Genomic DNA, 18,579 nt, shown 5'->3' with positions numbered 1-18,579 from the left:
TATCTTGTTAAACTTGACTATTTAAATGACTAAGAGTCAGTATAATCCAGTTCTGAAGTGGGCTGGGCAGTAATCCAGCTCTTTCTCTTAGGGACAAATATTCATTTTTTGGACTAGAAATTAATTACTTCCAAATGCTGAAAATGTAAAAAGCCTTTTTAAAAAGTTGTCCGGGTGCTTATAGAATCAAATTAATTTGAAAAGTTTTCAGAATGTAACTTAATCACTTCAAAAATATTTAAAAATTAACTGTTGAGTATTTACAGAAAGTGCCAAAATTAAAAAAACTGAAGTCCAATATGCACAGAATGGTTAAAGAATAAGGCATGGTAGGGTCAGCTTTTCTGCATGCCACTTTGCCATTGAGACTTAACTGATCTTGCAGAAGTGAAACGGTACTCGACTGGCTTCTCAACTGAGATTAACAACATGGCTGATGGTAGATTTGCGAACATGTAATTGGACTATTTATTTTACAACTTTTAATCAAGGGCATCTTGGTTAGATTGATCAGGAAGCAGATGGTGGGGGATATTCTGTGTATTACCAAGATACATGTATTTGTTTTATCTTGGGCTTCACTCACTTCCTGAATCAAGTGAACAAAAATGTATTGTTTCTACAGATTGTGTATATATTACACACATATGCACATGCACACACATAGTTAAAAAATATTATTCAGGTTGCAGAGTCAAATATTCAAAAGTTAGGAAATGCCAGAATTAAGGTTGCATAGTTCATTATGATTCAGTCTTTAATTATTTAGTTTTAGTCTAGGGTTTGTTGGCATCCTTTCATATGCAAGAGATGGTGGGAGTTGCAGCCTGTGATGTAGATGGTTTGCAATGTCTCATGTGACTGAATAGTCCAACTGGAGATTTGCATGATCTTTGGCAGTTATTGCAAATGTATGTATCTTGGTTGGGAGCTGCTTGCTTCCTACGGCTCTTTTCTCTTCAAGGTGTAGGAGCCTGCTTCTGTCATGGACTTTGATACCCTGATGCAGACGATGGTGCCACTTGTTACGATCACTTGCCAAGATTTCCCATTGGTCCGGATCAATTCCAAATTCCTTCATATCTCGCTTGCATGTGTCCTTATAGCGAAGCTTGGAACATCCTGTTGTTCTTGTTCCCCATATAGCATGTCCTTGGGTATGCATCCATCTTCCAACTTACTCAGATGGCCCAGCAACTGCAGTCGTCTTTGCTTGAGCAGGGCTGTCACACTTGGTAAATTTTCCCTTTGAAGAACCTTTGCAGTATTGACTTTATCTTGCCATTTGGTGTGGAGTATGCGGCGTAAATAATGTAGGTGGAAACTGTTTAACCTTTTCTCCCGATGAGCATAAATTGCCATGTTTCTTCACCATACATGAGAGTGCTGAGGACACAAGCTTGGTACACTAGCATTTTGGTGTTGATAGTAAGCTTTGAGTTGTTCCTTGCTCTTTTAGTTAGTCTGCTAAAGGTAGTGGCAGCCTTTCCAACATGAACATTTAGTTCTTCATCCAGTGAGACGTTGGTGGTCACTGTAGAACTAAATAGCTGAACTTTTGGACTACTTCTAGCTGGTTTGCATTTAAGGTAATTGAAGGATCTTGTGGAACCCCCTGTCCAAATCAACCATTTTCTTGATGCTCTTGGTGAGAACAAATGCCTGACAGCCACTTGAAAGGCAGTCCATGAGTTCTTGTTGTAGATGTTCATTGTGGGCTATGTGGGCAATATCATCAGTGAATAGAAGTTCCCTGATTAGCACCTTTTTTACTTTGGTCTTTGACTTAGGTCGGGACAAGTTGAAGAGTTTCCCATCTGATCTTGTGTAGAGATACACTTCAGCTTTCATGTCCTTAAACACACAGTTCAAGAGTACTGAGAAGAAGATTACAAAGAGTGTAGGGGCAAGAACGCATTCTTGCTTCACTCCTCTTTTCATCTCAGAGCTGTCCAATGTTACGGTGACCAGACGTCCCGATTTTATCGGGACTGTCCCGATATTTGCTTGTTTGTCCCGCGTCCTGACCGATGTTTGGTCGGGAGACTGGACAAACAAAAAATTTTGCCCTCTGCTCCGGCACACAGGTGGAGCCCAGAGGGGCTCTCACTCTCTCTGCCGTAACTCCGCCCCTTCCTTCTCCCACTGGATCCCTCCCCAAATCCCCACCCCCAGCCCCGCCACCTCACTGCCCCATTGGATCCCAAGCCAGACCTGGGGAGGAGACGCCCCTGTGCAGCAGTCTGGGCACACAGGCCATAGCTGGCTGGGGCCGGGAGCGCAGCGCGGAGGCTGCACCAGCCCTGCAGCCCGCAGGCCAGTGCGGTGGGTCCGGGGGCAGCGTGGAGCGGGCAGGGCCCGGGTGGGCAGCGCGGCCCGGGGGCGTGGGCTGCCAGAGACATGCGGCAAAGAGAGGCTGCGGGGGCGAGACTTGTCCCAGGAGGGGCGGCCAGCAGACAGGGGCGAGGAGCCGGTCGGGGTCCCCCGAACTGATAAACTTCCCCGTCGCTGCCAGGGAGCCCCACACCTCTCCTGCTCGGCTGTGCTCCAGCGCAGGAGGGATAGCTCAGTGGTTTGAGCATTGGCCTGCTAAACCCAGGGTTGTGAGTTCAATCCTTAAGGGGGCCATTTAGGGATCTGGGGCAAAAATCTGTCTGATTTAGTTGGGGATTGTTCCTGCTTTGAGCAGGGGGGTTGGACTAAATGACCTCCTGAGGTTCCTTCCAACCTTGATATTCTATGAGCGCAGCCAAGTGGGAAAGGTGTGGGGCTCCCTGCCGGTGGTGGGACACGCCACATGTGTCAGGGGCGGGCTGGGGGCCAGGAGGCTCTGCGGGGAGGGCAGCGCTTGAGGCTGGGGTGCTGTGCTTTTTTTTTGCTCCACTGCCGTTGTTTTTTTTTGTTGCTTTGCTCCGCCCCCACCCTGCGTCCCGATAGTTCATCCCTGTGATCTGGTCACCCTATCCAATGTGGACACATCAAACTGGACAGTTTCTCCCATGTTGTTGTGGAATGAAAGTTGAAGAGTTAACAGGGTCGGTGGGAATCCTGTCTTTTCTAATATTGCAAATAGACCTGCTCTGTTGACTGTGTCGAATGCTTTGGTTAGGTCCACAAAGGTAATCTACAATGGTTGGTTTTGCCATGTGCACTTGGAGTTGATGCAGAGAAAATGTCATGTCTACAGTTGATCTTCCAGCCCTGAATCTGCACTGTGATTCAGGGTAGACATGATTCACCAGTTGTCATAGGCGCACTAATATGACTTTTGCTAAAGCTTTTCCTGCTACACTTAGTAGCAAGATCATAGAATCATAGAATATCAGGGTTGGAAGGGACCTCAGGAGGTCATCTAGTCCAACACCCTGCTCAAAGCAGGACCAATCCCCAACTAAATCATCCCAGCCAGGGCTTTGTCAAGCGTGACCTTAAAAACCTCTAAGGAAGCAGATTCCACCACCTCCCTAGGTAACCCATTCCAGTGCTTCACTACCCTCCTAGTGAAAATGTTTTTTTCCTAATATCCAACGTAAACCTTTCCCACTGCAACTTGAGACCATTACTCCTTGTTCTGTCATCTGGTACCACTGAGAACAGTCTAGCTCCATCCTCTTTGGAACCCCCTTTCAGGTAGTTGAAAGCAGCTATCAAATCCCCCCTCATTCTTCTCTTCTGCAGACTAAACAATCCCAGTTCCCTCAGCCTCTCCTCATAAATCATATGCTCCAGCCCCCTAATGATTTTTGTTGCCCTCTACTGGACTCTTTCCAATTTTTCCACATCCTCCTCGTAGTGTGGGGCCCAAAACTGGACACAGTACTCCAGATAAGGCCCCACCAATGTCGAATAGAGGGGAATGATCACGTCCCTCGATCTGCTGGCAATGCCCCTACTTATACAGCCCACCTTCTTGGCAACAAATGCACACTGTCAACTTATATCCAGCTTCTTGTCCACTGTAACCCCTAGGTCCTTTTCTGCAGAACTGCTGCCTAGCCTTTCAGTCCCTAGTCTGTAGCAGTGCATGTACCCATGTAGTTGTTCCAGTCTCCCTTTTCGTTTTTGTTTTTCTACAAAGTGATGATGCTTGTGTCAAAGGTATTTTTAGTAAAAGTCATGGACAGGTCATGGGCAGTAAACAAAAATTCACACCTGTGACCTGTCCATGACATGTACTATATACCCCTGACTAAATCTTGGGGGTGGGGATGGCCCGGGGGTGCCGTGGGTGCTCGGAGTGGCAACTTGGGACCCCTGCTGGTGTAGAGAGGGTGGCTCGGGACCCTCACGGGTGCTGGGGGGTTGGTAGGCAGCGGCACGCAGCCCAGGACCTCTGCTGATGCTGGGGGAAGGGGGATTGGCAGGGTTGGCAGGCTTCCTACCTGGCTCCACACCTCCTCGGAAGTGACGACATCCCCCTCCTTCAGCTCCTAGGCGGAAGCATGGCCAGGAAGCAATGCATGCTGCCTCCACCAAGAGCGCAGGCTCCAGAGCACCTATTGGCCGGGAACTGCGGCCAATTGGAGCTGTTGGGGCGGTGCCTGCAGGCAGAGCTTCCTGGCCATGCTTCCGCCTAAGAGCCAAGGGAGGGAGATGTTGCCGCTTTCAGGGAGTCTCCTGATGTAAGCACCGCCCAGAGCCCTCACTCTATGCCCCAACCTCCTGCACCCCTCCTGCACCCAAACTTCTGCTGCTGCTGGGGATGGGGGGCATGGCTCCAGTAGCAGCTGGTGCGACTGGCCCAGGGGCCAGGCACACCAGCCACTGCAGAAGTCATGGAGGTCACAAAAAGTCATGGAATCTGTGACTTCTGTTACCCCTGTGACAAACTCCCAGCCTTAATTATATGATTACATACTGTTTTTTTTCCACAGAACCCCATCCTCATCCACTGCCGAGAATGAATGTTGCTCACTTAACAAGCAGCAATTCAGTATTTTGTTTTCTCCTCAGTGTGCAGCCCTATGCCTTAGTTACTATTCAAACCCTTTCTGAAGACAGAATCATTAATTTCCTCATGGGATTTTCATTATAATATCTGAGTGCTACACAAATATAAATTAATTTATTTTTACCAGACCCCTTTGAGATGAAGGGATATTATAATCTCCATTTTAACAATGGAGAATTGAGCCACAGAGAAATTAAAGTCCAAAGTATCCACTAATTCTGGACAGCCAATTTGAGACACCTAGGAACTGGCTTTTCAGAGTCCTTAGCATTAAACAGCACTTGATATATTCAAAGCATAGCTCCTATTGACTTCAGTTGCAGCTGGGAATGCTTAGCACCACTTCTGCAATCAAACCTCAGGATATCAAGTTGGGCACCCAGAAAATGAGAATCAGAGTTAGTAACCATCTGTGAAATGTTTGGTTGGTGTTACCCCACCAGCCTCCATTCCCAGTTGTGTGCGCCCTCTCTCAGGCTCCTTATTCCAATCTACTCCCTCCCGCCCCTCCATGGCCAACACTTACCCCTCAGCATTCAAATCAGGCACTTTCTGCTTCATGCTCGGTGGGGAGCTGCTTAAACTAGCCAGTGGGTGATGCTGAGGTGAGGGGTGTGGAGATAGATGCCTAAATCCAGGCTGCTGCAGGAAGGTGCCTATCTCTACTAGCCATCCATAACTAGGAATCCTTCTCCTGGAGTCAGTCCGCTTAGATGCCTAAGATGTGAGAATGAGTTTGGTGCCTTCCTCACTGCATCATTCCCCTTAGGACACCCAGAATCATAAGGGAGAGCTTTGCTGAGGCTTAAACTGTGTGTCAGGTTCCTGCCACACCAGTCTGTCCACCGCACCATCAAACTCCTCGAGAATCTGCGAGTCTTAACCTTCCATTGCAGGTAACAATCAGTGAACCTCATTTCCCGCGTTTCCGAAAGACGTCTCTCTGCAGTGTTTAGTCCCTCTCACTGGACAGTCACTGAAATTAAGTTCACTGCCACAAGAGCTACACTACACGCACCAGCCTGTTAGGTTAGCTGAAGACTCACTCTGTACTTCAGGATAACAGCACTGAGATAGTTTGTAGTAAAATGAAGAATAAGTTTATTAATAAAGAACAGAGATTTGAATGATACTAAGTAAGAGAAAAAGGGACAGATGTGGTTACAAACAACAGACAACAAAACATTCTTTCCGGTGACTAAAACTCAATTTTTACAATTACAAGCTTTGCCTAAGGTTTCTTTCTTACATCCAGTTACCAGCATCTCTAGGCCAGATAATCCAATCTTCATGGACTGAGAGGGTGCTGGCTCCTTTATTCCCTAAGTGATTGATAATTAAGGGCTTCTCTCTCTTTCTTTTTATAGTCCAGAAAAGTTCTGAAATATATTCTTTGAAAATTAAACCTAGACAAAGTTCCTCTCTCTGACTAATATGTAGATGCCATGCTATCTCCCTCCTGATCTAGTTGATTTGCTTTTTCAGTTGGCTTAATCACTTAATCCCCTGTCTGTGTGTTCCATTCTATGCATCCGAAGAAGTGAGCTGCAGCTCACGAAAGCTCATGCTAAAATAAATTTGTTAGTCTTTAAGGTGCCACAAGTACTCCTGTTCTTTTTGCGGATACAGACTAACACGGCTGCTACTCTGAAACTTAATCACTTTGTTAACCTTAGTTGTAAATGAACTTCCATTGTCTCTGTCCTCAACTTGTTTAATTTACATTGGAGACACATGCAAACAGGTGTAACAACAATCTTTGTCCATGACAAACTTGTTTATCCACTCTACTCAGATTGCTTGGTCTGAACATATTTTATGAATATATTTCCAGTGTACATACATAATTCTTTACATTAACCATATATACATCACACAATAATATTAATGACCGAGTATGTCACCACTTTTTATGAGGTATCATACAATACATTGTTAAATATTCTGACAATAGTGTGTTGCGTGTGCCCCTTGCCAGTTGGCATAAAGCGGTTCTTAAGATCACACTCACTCCACACCGAATGGTGGTAATGGGGCCCAGCTTATAACTTTTTAACACAGTAGTTGGAGCACTTAGCTGGGATGTGGGAGATCTGGGTTTGATACCCCCCTCCCCCTCCGCCTCATTTAATGAAAAATGCTTTTCTCTCCCTTGTTTTTATGTGAAAAAGTCACACAAAGGTGAGAAACTGACTGTAAGTAGCAAATTGTGCATCTAATTTATCACAAAATTCTGTCGTGCAATATAACAAACAAAAATAATATGAGAAAAATATTTTTTCTAATCCCTTTCAGTTATAGAAAATGTAGACATTACTTGTAATAGACTTAAGCACATGCATAAGTGTCTGCAGGATCAGGACCTACATTAGTAAATATGTAGAGTACTATAGATAGCATTTGTGTACTGATAGAATAATCTGTTGATTTCATTTCAAAAGATACTGTACATTGCAGAATAGAATCCAATATTCATACTTGGATATGTAAAACAGAAATACCTGATTGTATGTTCTCCAAAATTTGAATGTAATATAGTGTCTGGTACAATACTGCCATGGTTTTTGGTTAACAAAATAGAAATCTAGTCTACTGTTCCTCTGTAAAATGAAATGTTCTATCATAAATGTGTTTGGGTTTTTGCCATGATTTTCAGAACACCAAGTATCAGTTGAGAAAAATCAATCAATGTAACTATTGAAAATATTTTAGAAATTGTCCATCTGAAGTCCCTCAACCTTTGGTAATTAGAGGCCATACTGTGGAGATTGACAGGGTAAATTAGAAGTTAATATTTACACAACAAAACATATGCCCAGTACAATATCCTACACTGATGTTACTGAAACCAGAGTCCAGAAAAGTACGGTGGAAACAGACCTGGTACTTTTCTTGTGCCAACACAAACAGCAATTACAGCACAGTGTGAGAGGAGTCGTAAGAAATACTACTGCGTATCAGTAGTTCAACAAAGTCAGCACTTTTGTGTAATTGCGGTGGAGCGGGGGGGAACATTTCAGATCCCAGTAAGAAATGGCCATTTATACTTTTAAACTGCTCCTTGGTAAAACAATGCTGGGGTCACAAGAAGGCTACTCTGCCAATTTTGCTTCACTGTGGGATTCATTGACATCTGGCTGAGCTGCGGAAGCTGGGAAATTTCTTTAATATTCTCTTGACAGTAAAATGGACATGTGGAAAACATTCTAATCTGTTAATCTTTGGTGCTTCTGAAGAAAGGACATTTGGCTTTTTACTTTGTACTGATAAGTATTAAGTCTCCAGATCTAGTTGTAAATAAGTTAACAGCATCTGAATGGAGAATGCAGTCCTTGTTTCTCAAATATGGCAGAAGAAAAATATGCACCTGTATAATCAACATGATGTAATAAACGCCAAGAGTTTTTTGTTTGAGCATACTCTTTGGCAATTTACTTCTCTTTATAGTGAATATGTTTTATCAATGAATATCAGTGAGCAATAGTTGAATTTCTTCTTACATCCTGAGTGACAAAACAGACTACTCTAATGCACAGTTTCACACAATCAAAGGATTATGAAAATGTAATTAAACAAGGACCTAAAAATAACAATTGTACAAAAAACCTTCTAAGATGATACCTTTTAGTCGACATATGTAATTCATGACATAGTTTGTTTAGCTAAGACTGAAAATTATTCTTGCATGTAAATGTATAATTATGATGAATAATGGGATATATATTTTATATGGGTACCGATAGAATATATGATGTTTGGTTTCTGGCATGACATTTATCTTCATAAATGAGGAAAGGAGTAATAAATCGCTTATGAAGAAAAATGTGAGCATATACTGTATATGGTGAATACAAAGCATACAGTGTATCTTTTAATTAAAAATAAGTCAATGACACCATGCAAAATGAAGAAGTATTAAACTGGAATTCAGACTCTTGCAGATATATTTGTATTCATCTGAAAAAAGTAGGAAAATAAACAAAAATAATGAATGTATGGATTACATTGAGTTTAAAGTGGTTCCCAAATTCTAAGTAGTAAGTTATATGATTATAACACATTTCCTAGTGGAAATATCAGTAGGCTCCTTTGGCATACTTAAAGAAGCCTCTATTGGTTTTGGTTGTAGAACAAGTAGCTCCAGGAACTAATAGTCCTGTTCTTTTTTCCAAAACCTAGTTGCTGACTGAAACCAACAGCAACCAACTGAAAATTCCAGAGTTTTGTTAAGTCAGCAAAATGTCTCCTGTACAGAAGAGAATCTGACTATTAATGAGAGTGATTTAATACTTCTCTGCTTGCTAGTGCCTCCTGGTATTTCATTAGTGTTGATCTACTAATGAGAGCAAGAGGAATGCTATCTGTCCAGCATCACCTCCCAGTTTGGGCACTATCTAGACAATCAGTTCATATTGTCATGTTCATCAGGCCCAATCTGCAGTTGTTACTCAGGAAAAACTCCTAATGAATGGTAACTTTAGCTGAGTAAGTAGTGCAGGATCAACCCAGATTCTGATAATTAATGTGTTAAGGTAGCACTGGTGAACTAACAGATTCTGTGAATGAGCTAATCCAGGTTGGTGGTGCTTTAAATCTAGCTGCTTCAGAAGCAGATATTTGCAGGCATGAGAAGTGCAGAAGCAAAAGAGACAAGCTGGGAGGAGGATACAAGAACTAGATCCTTCTGTTATAATAAAAACAGACACATTTTGAATTAGAGAGCAGAGAAAATGCTTGAGTTTAGTTCTTATGGCTTGTCATCTCTACAAAACTATGTGACCGAGTTAATAACCATGTAATTTACAGTTGCCTCATTGATACACAGACAATATAGTGACAGAAAATTAAATGACTTCCTCAGTCCAAGACATTATCTAGCCCTATGGTTGAGTCACCAATCCAGTATTGTTTATTTCCTGTAATATTTCTGTAAAGTGTTGGTGGCATTTTTTAAAATGGTCTTTCAATAGTAAAATGAGCTGTGCTGCAACAACTGAGGGCAGAAGGGTGGCTTCAGGGAGGACTGTCATGTAGCCCAACAGAGAACAGAAGAAAACTTAATTCTCTAAGCATAGCCTAAGGTGGGAAGAAGGGATATTGCAATCTGGGAAGCATGGGAGGTTTTGCCATCAGCATATTCTTGGTTCCTCAGCAAGAGAGAAAGGGGATTGGCATACATTAAAACATCAGATTGCACAATAATATCCAGAGAGAAAGATCATCAACATTGCTGTCTCTAACCATGACAGAGTTATTGACAGGAAGCTGCCTGTGTTTCACTATGAGGGAGCAAGTACAAAAGAAAATGTGATGAGTGAAAATATGATAGATGAGATTTTGAAAATTAACCCATAATTTTGTATGCTTCAGCTTTTGGGAACCTAATTTGAGACACCTTAAAGGGGCCTAATTTTCAGAAAATGCTGAGCATCCACTTTCTGGAAACCTTTATGGTGTCTCAACTTGGGCATCACAAACAGTGAAGTGAATTCTATCCTCACTTCTGCCTCAGACTTCATGTATGATGCTGAGAAGGTCATTAAAACCAAAGATTTTAGAGATGACCCCTGAATGTTACATCTTTACTTATTTTTATAATATGCACTGTCTTAAAAATGATGAAATTAATGTAATATCCTCTTTAATGCACATTTGCAACTAAAATTAGAAAAAAAAAGAAAATCAATGGAAACAGTAATTAGCATTTTTAAAATGTACGGTAATGGGCTTCACATCCCCCAGTGGCTGAGCTGCAGGTGGGTGTAGTTTGAGAGAGAGGCTGGGGGATTGGAGAATCAAAACAAAATATTCTTTTGGTGAGTCTGTCACCAGCTCTAGGGGAGAGTTGTGACTGTGTTAAAGTTAGCTGGATTTTTTAGACAATGTGGTCTTGCCTCATTCCTTCGGTTACCTGTGATGTTACACTCATGTTAGAAAACCAGCAACAGGACTGAGATAGTCACCTGCTTTTGTGACATCAGACCACTAGTGTACTTCTGCTCCCTTCATGTCAGGGAGGGAGCTTAAGAACTCCAACGGACCAACTGCTAGGGACACCACCTGGGGAGGATAAGACAGAACTTGGGTTCTTATGGGTTCACCAGCTGCAGGACTGAATGGAGCTGATTCATTAGCACATCCAGGAGAAGTGGAAGTGGCAGAAATGGCAGAACAATGTACAGGTCTGGGGGAGACAGTTTGCTCCAGGTGGGTGAACAGACACTCGAGAGAGGGGAAGACTTCCAAATCTCATTGCTGCCTGGGAAGGTCGTTGCACCATGCTAGAGAAACTATTGGATGTGGTGCATTGAGTGGAGCTGAATTGCTGGAGGACTGACTAGCACCATATCAATCCAACAGGGGACTTGGCATGAGCTCTACAACGGGGAAATAACATGGAAGAACAGGGACTGGAGCCAGCTTGAGTCATCAGGCTACTGAGGAATCCAATATTATTCCTGAAGTTATATTCCAGTTCCCTCAACAAATGGACACCTGCTGAGCAATCCCTGGCCCTCAGGACACACCCAGAGGATTTGCAGGCCACCCAAGGCATACCTGTGTTTTGTGGGTTCTCAGGGCCATGCCTACCCATATGGAACTACTGGTTCTACTGTGGGAGGCCAGCACACCACAGTCAGAGCCAAATGTGTCTGTGGCAGGGTGAGGGGGTCTTCCTCTCCCCACTGGCTGTATGGCAGGTGGTGAAGTTTGAGAGAAACTAGGTGGGGGGGGGTGAAAATCAGGAAGTGTTTTTGTGGTGTGTATGGTGGTGCTGGCACAAGCTCTAAGGGTGGCAGGTGCTGCTGTGTGAGGTCTCTGGCTTCAGTGTAGTCTCACCTCATTCTTTTGGATACCATGATGGTACAATATTGTAATAATAGTAATATGGAATGAAAGCACTGCTGTGCTTTTCAGTCCTTTTTTACACAATCCTTGCAATATATATAAACTTTCAGAGTCTATTCTACTAAACAGATTTTTTTTCACCTCACTAAGGTAATTCATAGGAAAAAGTTTCTTCTCTTTAATATACAATTATAAACTAAAATTATTAATTTGGCATTATTTCCACCTTCAAATTAATATCCTTTGTGCAAGTGTAAATAACAGTATTGTCAAGGAATTGTCTATATGTCATATTTAACCAGTATACACCAGTTAAAAAACAAGGAAATTCCCATCAATTAAAAAATCATTAGAGATGCTTAAGGAAACATCCATCCGCATAAACCCTTAAAAGCAAGGAAATGTCCAGTTAAGACGTCCTTTCTTTAATACACCTTAACTTCCCCACACCACATTCCTCACAGTCACACTACAACACAAAACCTTAGCTTCAGCCTCAAACCTCCTCCTGGGAAACTAACACATCACATAGTTCAGTGATGCATGGTTGCCAAATGCATCTGTATGCATTAAAGCGTTAAAATTTGGGGTTATGGTGTGATCGTGAGGAATGAAATGTATGTGATCTTTTGGCACTATGTAATATAAGAACATAAAAATGGCCATAGTGGGTCAGACCAATGGACCACCTATATAACCCGTATCTTGTTTTCCAACAGTGGCCTCTGCCAGACTCTTCAGAGGGAATAAACAGAACAGGGTAATATTGAGTAATCCACCCCTTGTCATCCACTCCCAGCTTCTGGCAATCAGAGGCTAGGGACACCCAGAGCATGGGGTTGCATCCCTGACCATCTTGGCTAATAGCCATTGATGCACTATCCTCCATGAACGTATCTAATTCTTTTTTTAAGCCAGTTATACTTTTGGCTTTCACAACATCTCCTGGCAATGAGTTCTACAGGTTGACTGTGCATTGTGTGAAGAAGTATTTTGTTTATGTGTGTGAATATAATCTGTAGGCAGCTGGTATACCATTCTTATAGTGAGATATTGATCACCTACTCCCCATCAATGCCTCTCCAGTTATGGCTCTGTCCATAATCCACTCTTTGAACTCTCCATCCATTCGCTCCTCTTCTCTGCCACAGCCCAATCAATTCACTGCCCCTTATTAATTCCCTGCTGTCACCCCTGATCTCCAGAAAAATTCTCTGTGTTTTTGTCATAGAATAAATTATCTGCTCCCGCCCCTCCTCTGCCAGCAATCCCAGTCAGTCTACCCTCTGCCCACCAACACTCCCCAATACATCCTCTGGCTCAAGCTGTTGGTCCCTAATTAATCACTTCTCTGTAGCTGCTTCCCAAGGTTCCCATACAGTTTCTTCTCTACCTACGTCCCCCATATGTTCCTAATCAAATATTTGCCCCCAAACTGTAATTTACCAATAATCAGGCCTCTAGTTCGCCCCACATCCCACCTTCTTTAACAGGTCATACTCTGCCCCACTGCTCATTCCAATTCTCACCCCTCCCACCTTCGAGCCTGCCATATCCACTGCAGTTCACTATAAACTTCCTAGCTTCACAACTCCGTCCATCCTTTGTAATCCACTTCCCACTCATCTCATCCCTGTGGCCCTACTGTCCATGCAGTCCATTCTCTGCACACATCCCTTAATCCATCCTGTATGACCAATACCCTTGTTCTATTACATCTGACTGACACCCGTGCCCCTCTACTCAGTCTGTCTGCAAGACCCTTCAGTCAGCTGATTCTGTTTCCACCAGCAATTTGATCACCACCACCAACCCCAGCTGTTCCTCCTCCTCCTGCTGACTCAGCAAAGTTATCCTCTACCAAGGTTATCCTCAGCAAATTGATCATCACCTGCATTTAAATGAGTTTAAATTCCCAGCCCTCAAACTTATCTTCAGGGCTTGTATTCTTTGGTTGACATGAGAATGCGGGGGGAAATGGGTCCCATGGTTGCCCTTAGTTGCTCTTTAGGGAATGGAAAACCCTTGGGGTTGTATATCTTCTACACTCTACTAGCTGTCCCTAAGCCATGGTATCTCCTGCTCCTCCTGTAGGCTTCCTAGTGTTCTCATTGCCTGGCAGAGGAGCAGCCATAACTGCTCTCTCCTCCACAGTAGGAAGGTAGCAGGTGAATAAGACAGGGTCTTCTGGACAAAATAGTCTGCCACGTAGTAATTAAAGACTGTATCACAGTGCACACTACATCTGCACTTGCAACCTTAATATTGGCATTTCCTCATTTCTGAGTGCTTGACTTTGCCAGTTTAATGCTGCTGTAGTGTGGCTTTTTGTATGTCATTTTTAAGATTTTTTTTTAAAAAGCAAACTGAAAAAACCCCAAACTCCATCATATAGAATCATACCGATCCCCATCCCTACCCATGGAACATCAGCAGCATTGGAACCTTTAGATCCACAGCACAGACCCTCTACCACTGGCGCTATGGAGTAACCGGTAGTAATAGTAGGCACTTATCCTCCAGGTGGACCAGCCATTTAAGAGGGATGAGACACAACCATTTGCTCTATAGCAATTACAAGGAAACACTTGCCAAGTCCTTACTGTCCTGGGCTGAATGTGCTCAGTGCAGATGGCATCTACAGAGAGCTGCCAGACTGTATGTAAGTAACCTGTAATCATCAAATGGTAATTTTCAAAGTCTTATAACTTGGCCCAATCTCTGTGGATTTTCATTGAGAAAATAAAAGGCATCTCGCTGATCTCAAGAGTTCCCCAAGTTTCATGTTCCTTCGCCAAATCCTGGATCTGTAAGAAATATTTTATATTAGCAAAACCTCATATTTTTTCAGCAACTCATTCTCAGATATGACTGAACCTATTTTTACTGAATCTATCCAAAACACTTCAGCCTGAGGCAAAGACCTAGTGTGAAAAATGTTGGATCCAGTGTTTAAAGTTTGAAAAGTAAAAAGCAACTGAAAATAAGGTCTTACAATTTAAAGCATGCGGCAACCTTAACTGTGTCACTGCCAGATTTGCCTATAATAATGGGTCAGAGGCTATATGAAAAGATGTGTGCAAGAAGTTAAAAAGAAAGTGCCATATTGACCAATGTTTTGCAGTACTGTTTTCCATGGCTTGGTTGAATATTAAGTTTCTTTCGGGAGCAAAACCAATGTGTTTCTGAATGTATTAATTTCTCATAAGTGACTGAAACAGGAGCTTTGTAGATTTTAATGTAACAGTGACACCATGTGGCCAGTGGCATATTGGATTTTGCATTTCAAAACTTATTTTCTTGGTCAAACATAAGCATTAGTATCACAGCAGAGAGAAAAAGAAGCAGAAGGAAAAACCAGCAAATGACAACTTTTACCATGAAAAGAGATGCAAAGAGTCCCATTTTATTGCTTTGCACTTTTAAAAAATATGTTTAAAGTGCTCAAATGCTAAAATAGTATCTGTTGCCTAATTACTCTTCTATTGAAACAAAATACGTAGGAGGAAAACAAAATTAGCTAGACAATTCCAGGAAGCTCAGTCATGGCATGGTCTCTTCTTAGAGAAGAAGCTCACAGAGGGGGCATTCTAGAAACGTTGGGTAGCCCAGGGTCAGATGAATAATCAAGATCCTTCGAAATGTATAATGTCACATGCAGAGTTATTCCCTTTGTGCTGTAACCTGGGCCATTCTGACTCCCTAGCTTGTTTGGGAGCCCTACAACCTGGGTTGGGAGATCCCAGTTCAACTCCATGTCCTAATGACTGTTTAATGATTTATAAATATTGGAACAATTTCAGCAGGAGAAATTGAGAGCATCCAGTCAAGCATCTCCCATAGCCCAGTGATTAGGGCACGCACCTGAAAGGTGGGACATGGAGGTTTAACTCAGATGGGGAGGGGGGAATTGAATCAGGCTTCCCATGTTCTGGGAGAGTGTGCTAACTCTGGACTAAAGGTGGTGGTTGTTATTTGGTGTGTATCTCAATGACACTAAATGAACAGGGGCTCTGGAAGCATGGCAGATGTGACTTCCATATGCTCAATGGCTGCATCAAGACCTATGATGACCTTGTGGAAGAACATTTGACATTTCTCCTGTAGGCTAGGGACACCTCTGTGAGTAAGAAAGAAAAATGTAGGAGTTCAGATCTTGGCTTTTCTAACTGCTGTTTAAAATTTCCATAGACAACCTTCATAATTGGCATGGGGAGGGCTAGATTCACAAAGGACTTAGTCACCTAACTGCCTCTAGAGCAGTGGTAGATTAGCTACTGGGTCAATGAGGCCCCGTGCCCAAGAGCCCTGGCCAACTGAGGCAGCCCCAGAAAAAAATCCACTACCAGGTGGTGGAAGCCCAGAGCCTGGCTGCTAGGTGGGCAGGAAGGGCAGGGTGGGGTGGAGGAAGCCCTCGTGCCCCGACACTACTCCCCGGCAGAAGACACAGGGCAGCAGGGGAAGTCCCAGCACCTGGACCCCTTCGCTGCAGCCCTGGGACTGGAGGAGTCTCGCTACCTGCTGTGGCCTTAGGGTGGGGGAGCTCCCACTCGCTGCTATGGCTCGGGGACAGAGCTTCTCTGGTCTTGGGTCCACAGTGGCGGGGGAGAATGGGGAGACCAGGTGTGGAACAGGGGCAAGGCCCCGGGCAGGAGCAGAAAGGGATGGGGCTGTGGGTGGGGCCACAGATGGAAGAGGCAGAATGAGGGCGGGGACCACAGGCTGAAGGGGTGGGGAAGGCCCCTCCACCACTTGCTGTGATGCAGGGCCCAGGAAACCTTAATCCGCCTATAGGCACCTAAGTCCAACATTTAGGCACAACTGACATTCACAAAACCACCACAGTTCAGATGACGGTTACTGTGTTGTTTCTGAAGATAAAAAAAAGTGAAATTGCACATCGTTCCCCCCCAAATAAAAATAGCTTTCGTATCTGCCAGAATCATGCACTAGGCTGTTCGCTAGTCCTCCTGAATACTATCCCATAAGGCCCAGTATATGGCATGTCAATTAAAGAACAAAGTCCATTGGTTGAAAAGGTATCCTTATCTTGTATTACCAATTGTAACTACTGTGTGCTGGTTAACATTGTAATTTATGAATAGCACTATGTGATAATGTTGCATTTGTATGTTATTGTTTTCCAGATGGGAGTTGGTGTTGTGGACTCTGCTGTTGCTGGATTAGGTGGCTGTCCATATGCGAAAGGTGCTACTGGAAATGTAGCCACGGAGGATGTGCTATACATGCTTAATGGGTTAGGGATAAATACGGTAAACTATTGCACATTTATGTTAGCATATCTACAGTTCTGAAAACTGCCAGTCACAGTATGTTTGAATACCATAATAGTGTTGCCGTCAGGGAGCTATTTCTTGTATCATTTACGAAGATTACATTTGATTACAATGCACTGAGATTTATAGATGAAAAGCCCTTGAATATGATACGCAATAGACTGGTGAGAGAAAAGCTGCTGAAAAGGCAGGCTTAACCACTCAGGAGGCTGAGCCACTGCTGACTGATAGCAATTGGAGTCTTTCCACTAACTTCACTGAGCTATGGATCAGGCCCATCGTGATTATGGGACTAGGGAGTAGTTTCATTCCTCTGGCTTCATATGTGACAAATACAATTGTGTTTTACACAATATTTGGGACTAACCTGTCAAACATTTACCACACGGACTCATTCAATATCCCTTCAAGCCACTGTAAAACCATCACATTATTGTTCACAAAGGTGAGTTATGTGATGGTGAGATTAACTTGCTCCCCAGCTGAAGACCCAGTATGTTGAGTGTGACATTGAGTTTCTACTAACTGGAGCAATAGGACACACAATTTGACTTTGGAACACAGATGTAAATGTTAGCAGAAAAAACACAGTCACTGTGGTGTCAGATCTAGTATGGTTCCAAACTATCCTAACTGCCTCCATCTGTGGTTCAAGGCTGGCTCTTTTATTTCCGTCTATATGCAGGAAAAACACTTACAAAGTTTTCTTTGAGGTACCGGCTTCATATGCCTATCCATGCCTTTGTCACCTCCAGATTAAACTACATGGTGCGCCTTGCATAGGGCCACGACTTGGGACCATTCAGAAATTGAAGTCAGGGAAGAATGCGGCTTTCTGTTTATTAAGTACTGGTGCACACTAAAAGCACATTACACCTGTCCTTAATGAACTGCAGTGCCTCTCCGTTGGTTTCCAGAAGAAGTTGAAGGTGCTGATTTATATCTATAAAGCCCTAAGTGGTTTGGCATCTTACAACCTGCCTTCCATTTGTAATCTGTGGAGATGCTCACACTAAGAATATCCTGGTTTAAAAGAGGGGGGTGGTGGTTAGTCTTTGGGGTGGCTTTGCACTACAGATGTGTCTTGACTAATGTTCTAAAACATCAAAGTCCTTGGCTTCATTTCTACACTTCTTGGGCAAAATGCCCATTGACTTTAGATTTTTGCCCATATAATATTTTACTATAGCTCAGCCAGGGGACTTATTCAAGCCAAAATATTCAGCAAAGCCCATGACCGTATGAAATTGGTCACAAACCTTTTGAGCAAACATATCAGTAAGTAAGTCTGAGTCATCGTAAGAGAGTTTAACGAGCACTGTCTTTGTATTTGGCCCGAAATATTTACATGGAATCCTGTGAAGCAAAATTTCGAAGTTTCTCAAACATCCCTCTAAGCCTTTTCCATACTGCGACCCCTGCTGCAACAGAAAAAAGTCCATTGCCCTTCCACCTTAGCCGTAAAGAAAAGAGGATGGTTAT

General features: G+C 43.2%; 1 protein-coding gene across 2 annotated transcripts in view; it reads left to right on the top strand.

Annotated features, from left to right (window-relative positions):
• Positions 1-18,579, top strand: part of HMGCLL1 (3-hydroxymethyl-3-methylglutaryl-CoA lyase like 1) — a 98,117-nt gene that overhangs the window by 73,068 nt on the left and 6,470 nt on the right. For both annotated transcript variants that reach the window (XM_045011822.1, XM_045011823.1), the window contains exon 8: positions 16,948-17,073. In XM_045011822.1, the coding sequence (XP_044867757.1) occupies positions 16,948-17,073 (126 nt within the window). The remainder of the gene's footprint in view (positions 1-16,947; positions 17,074-18,579) is intronic.

Source organism: Mauremys mutica, chromosome 3, assembly GCF_020497125.1.
Source record: "Mauremys mutica isolate MM-2020 ecotype Southern chromosome 3, ASM2049712v1, whole genome shotgun sequence".
In the NCBI taxonomy this organism is placed as follows: domain Eukaryota; kingdom Metazoa; phylum Chordata; order Testudines; family Geoemydidae; genus Mauremys; species Mauremys mutica.
Note: the sequence above shows the minus strand (reverse complement) of the source record. Positions and strands in the feature narration are given on the sequence as shown.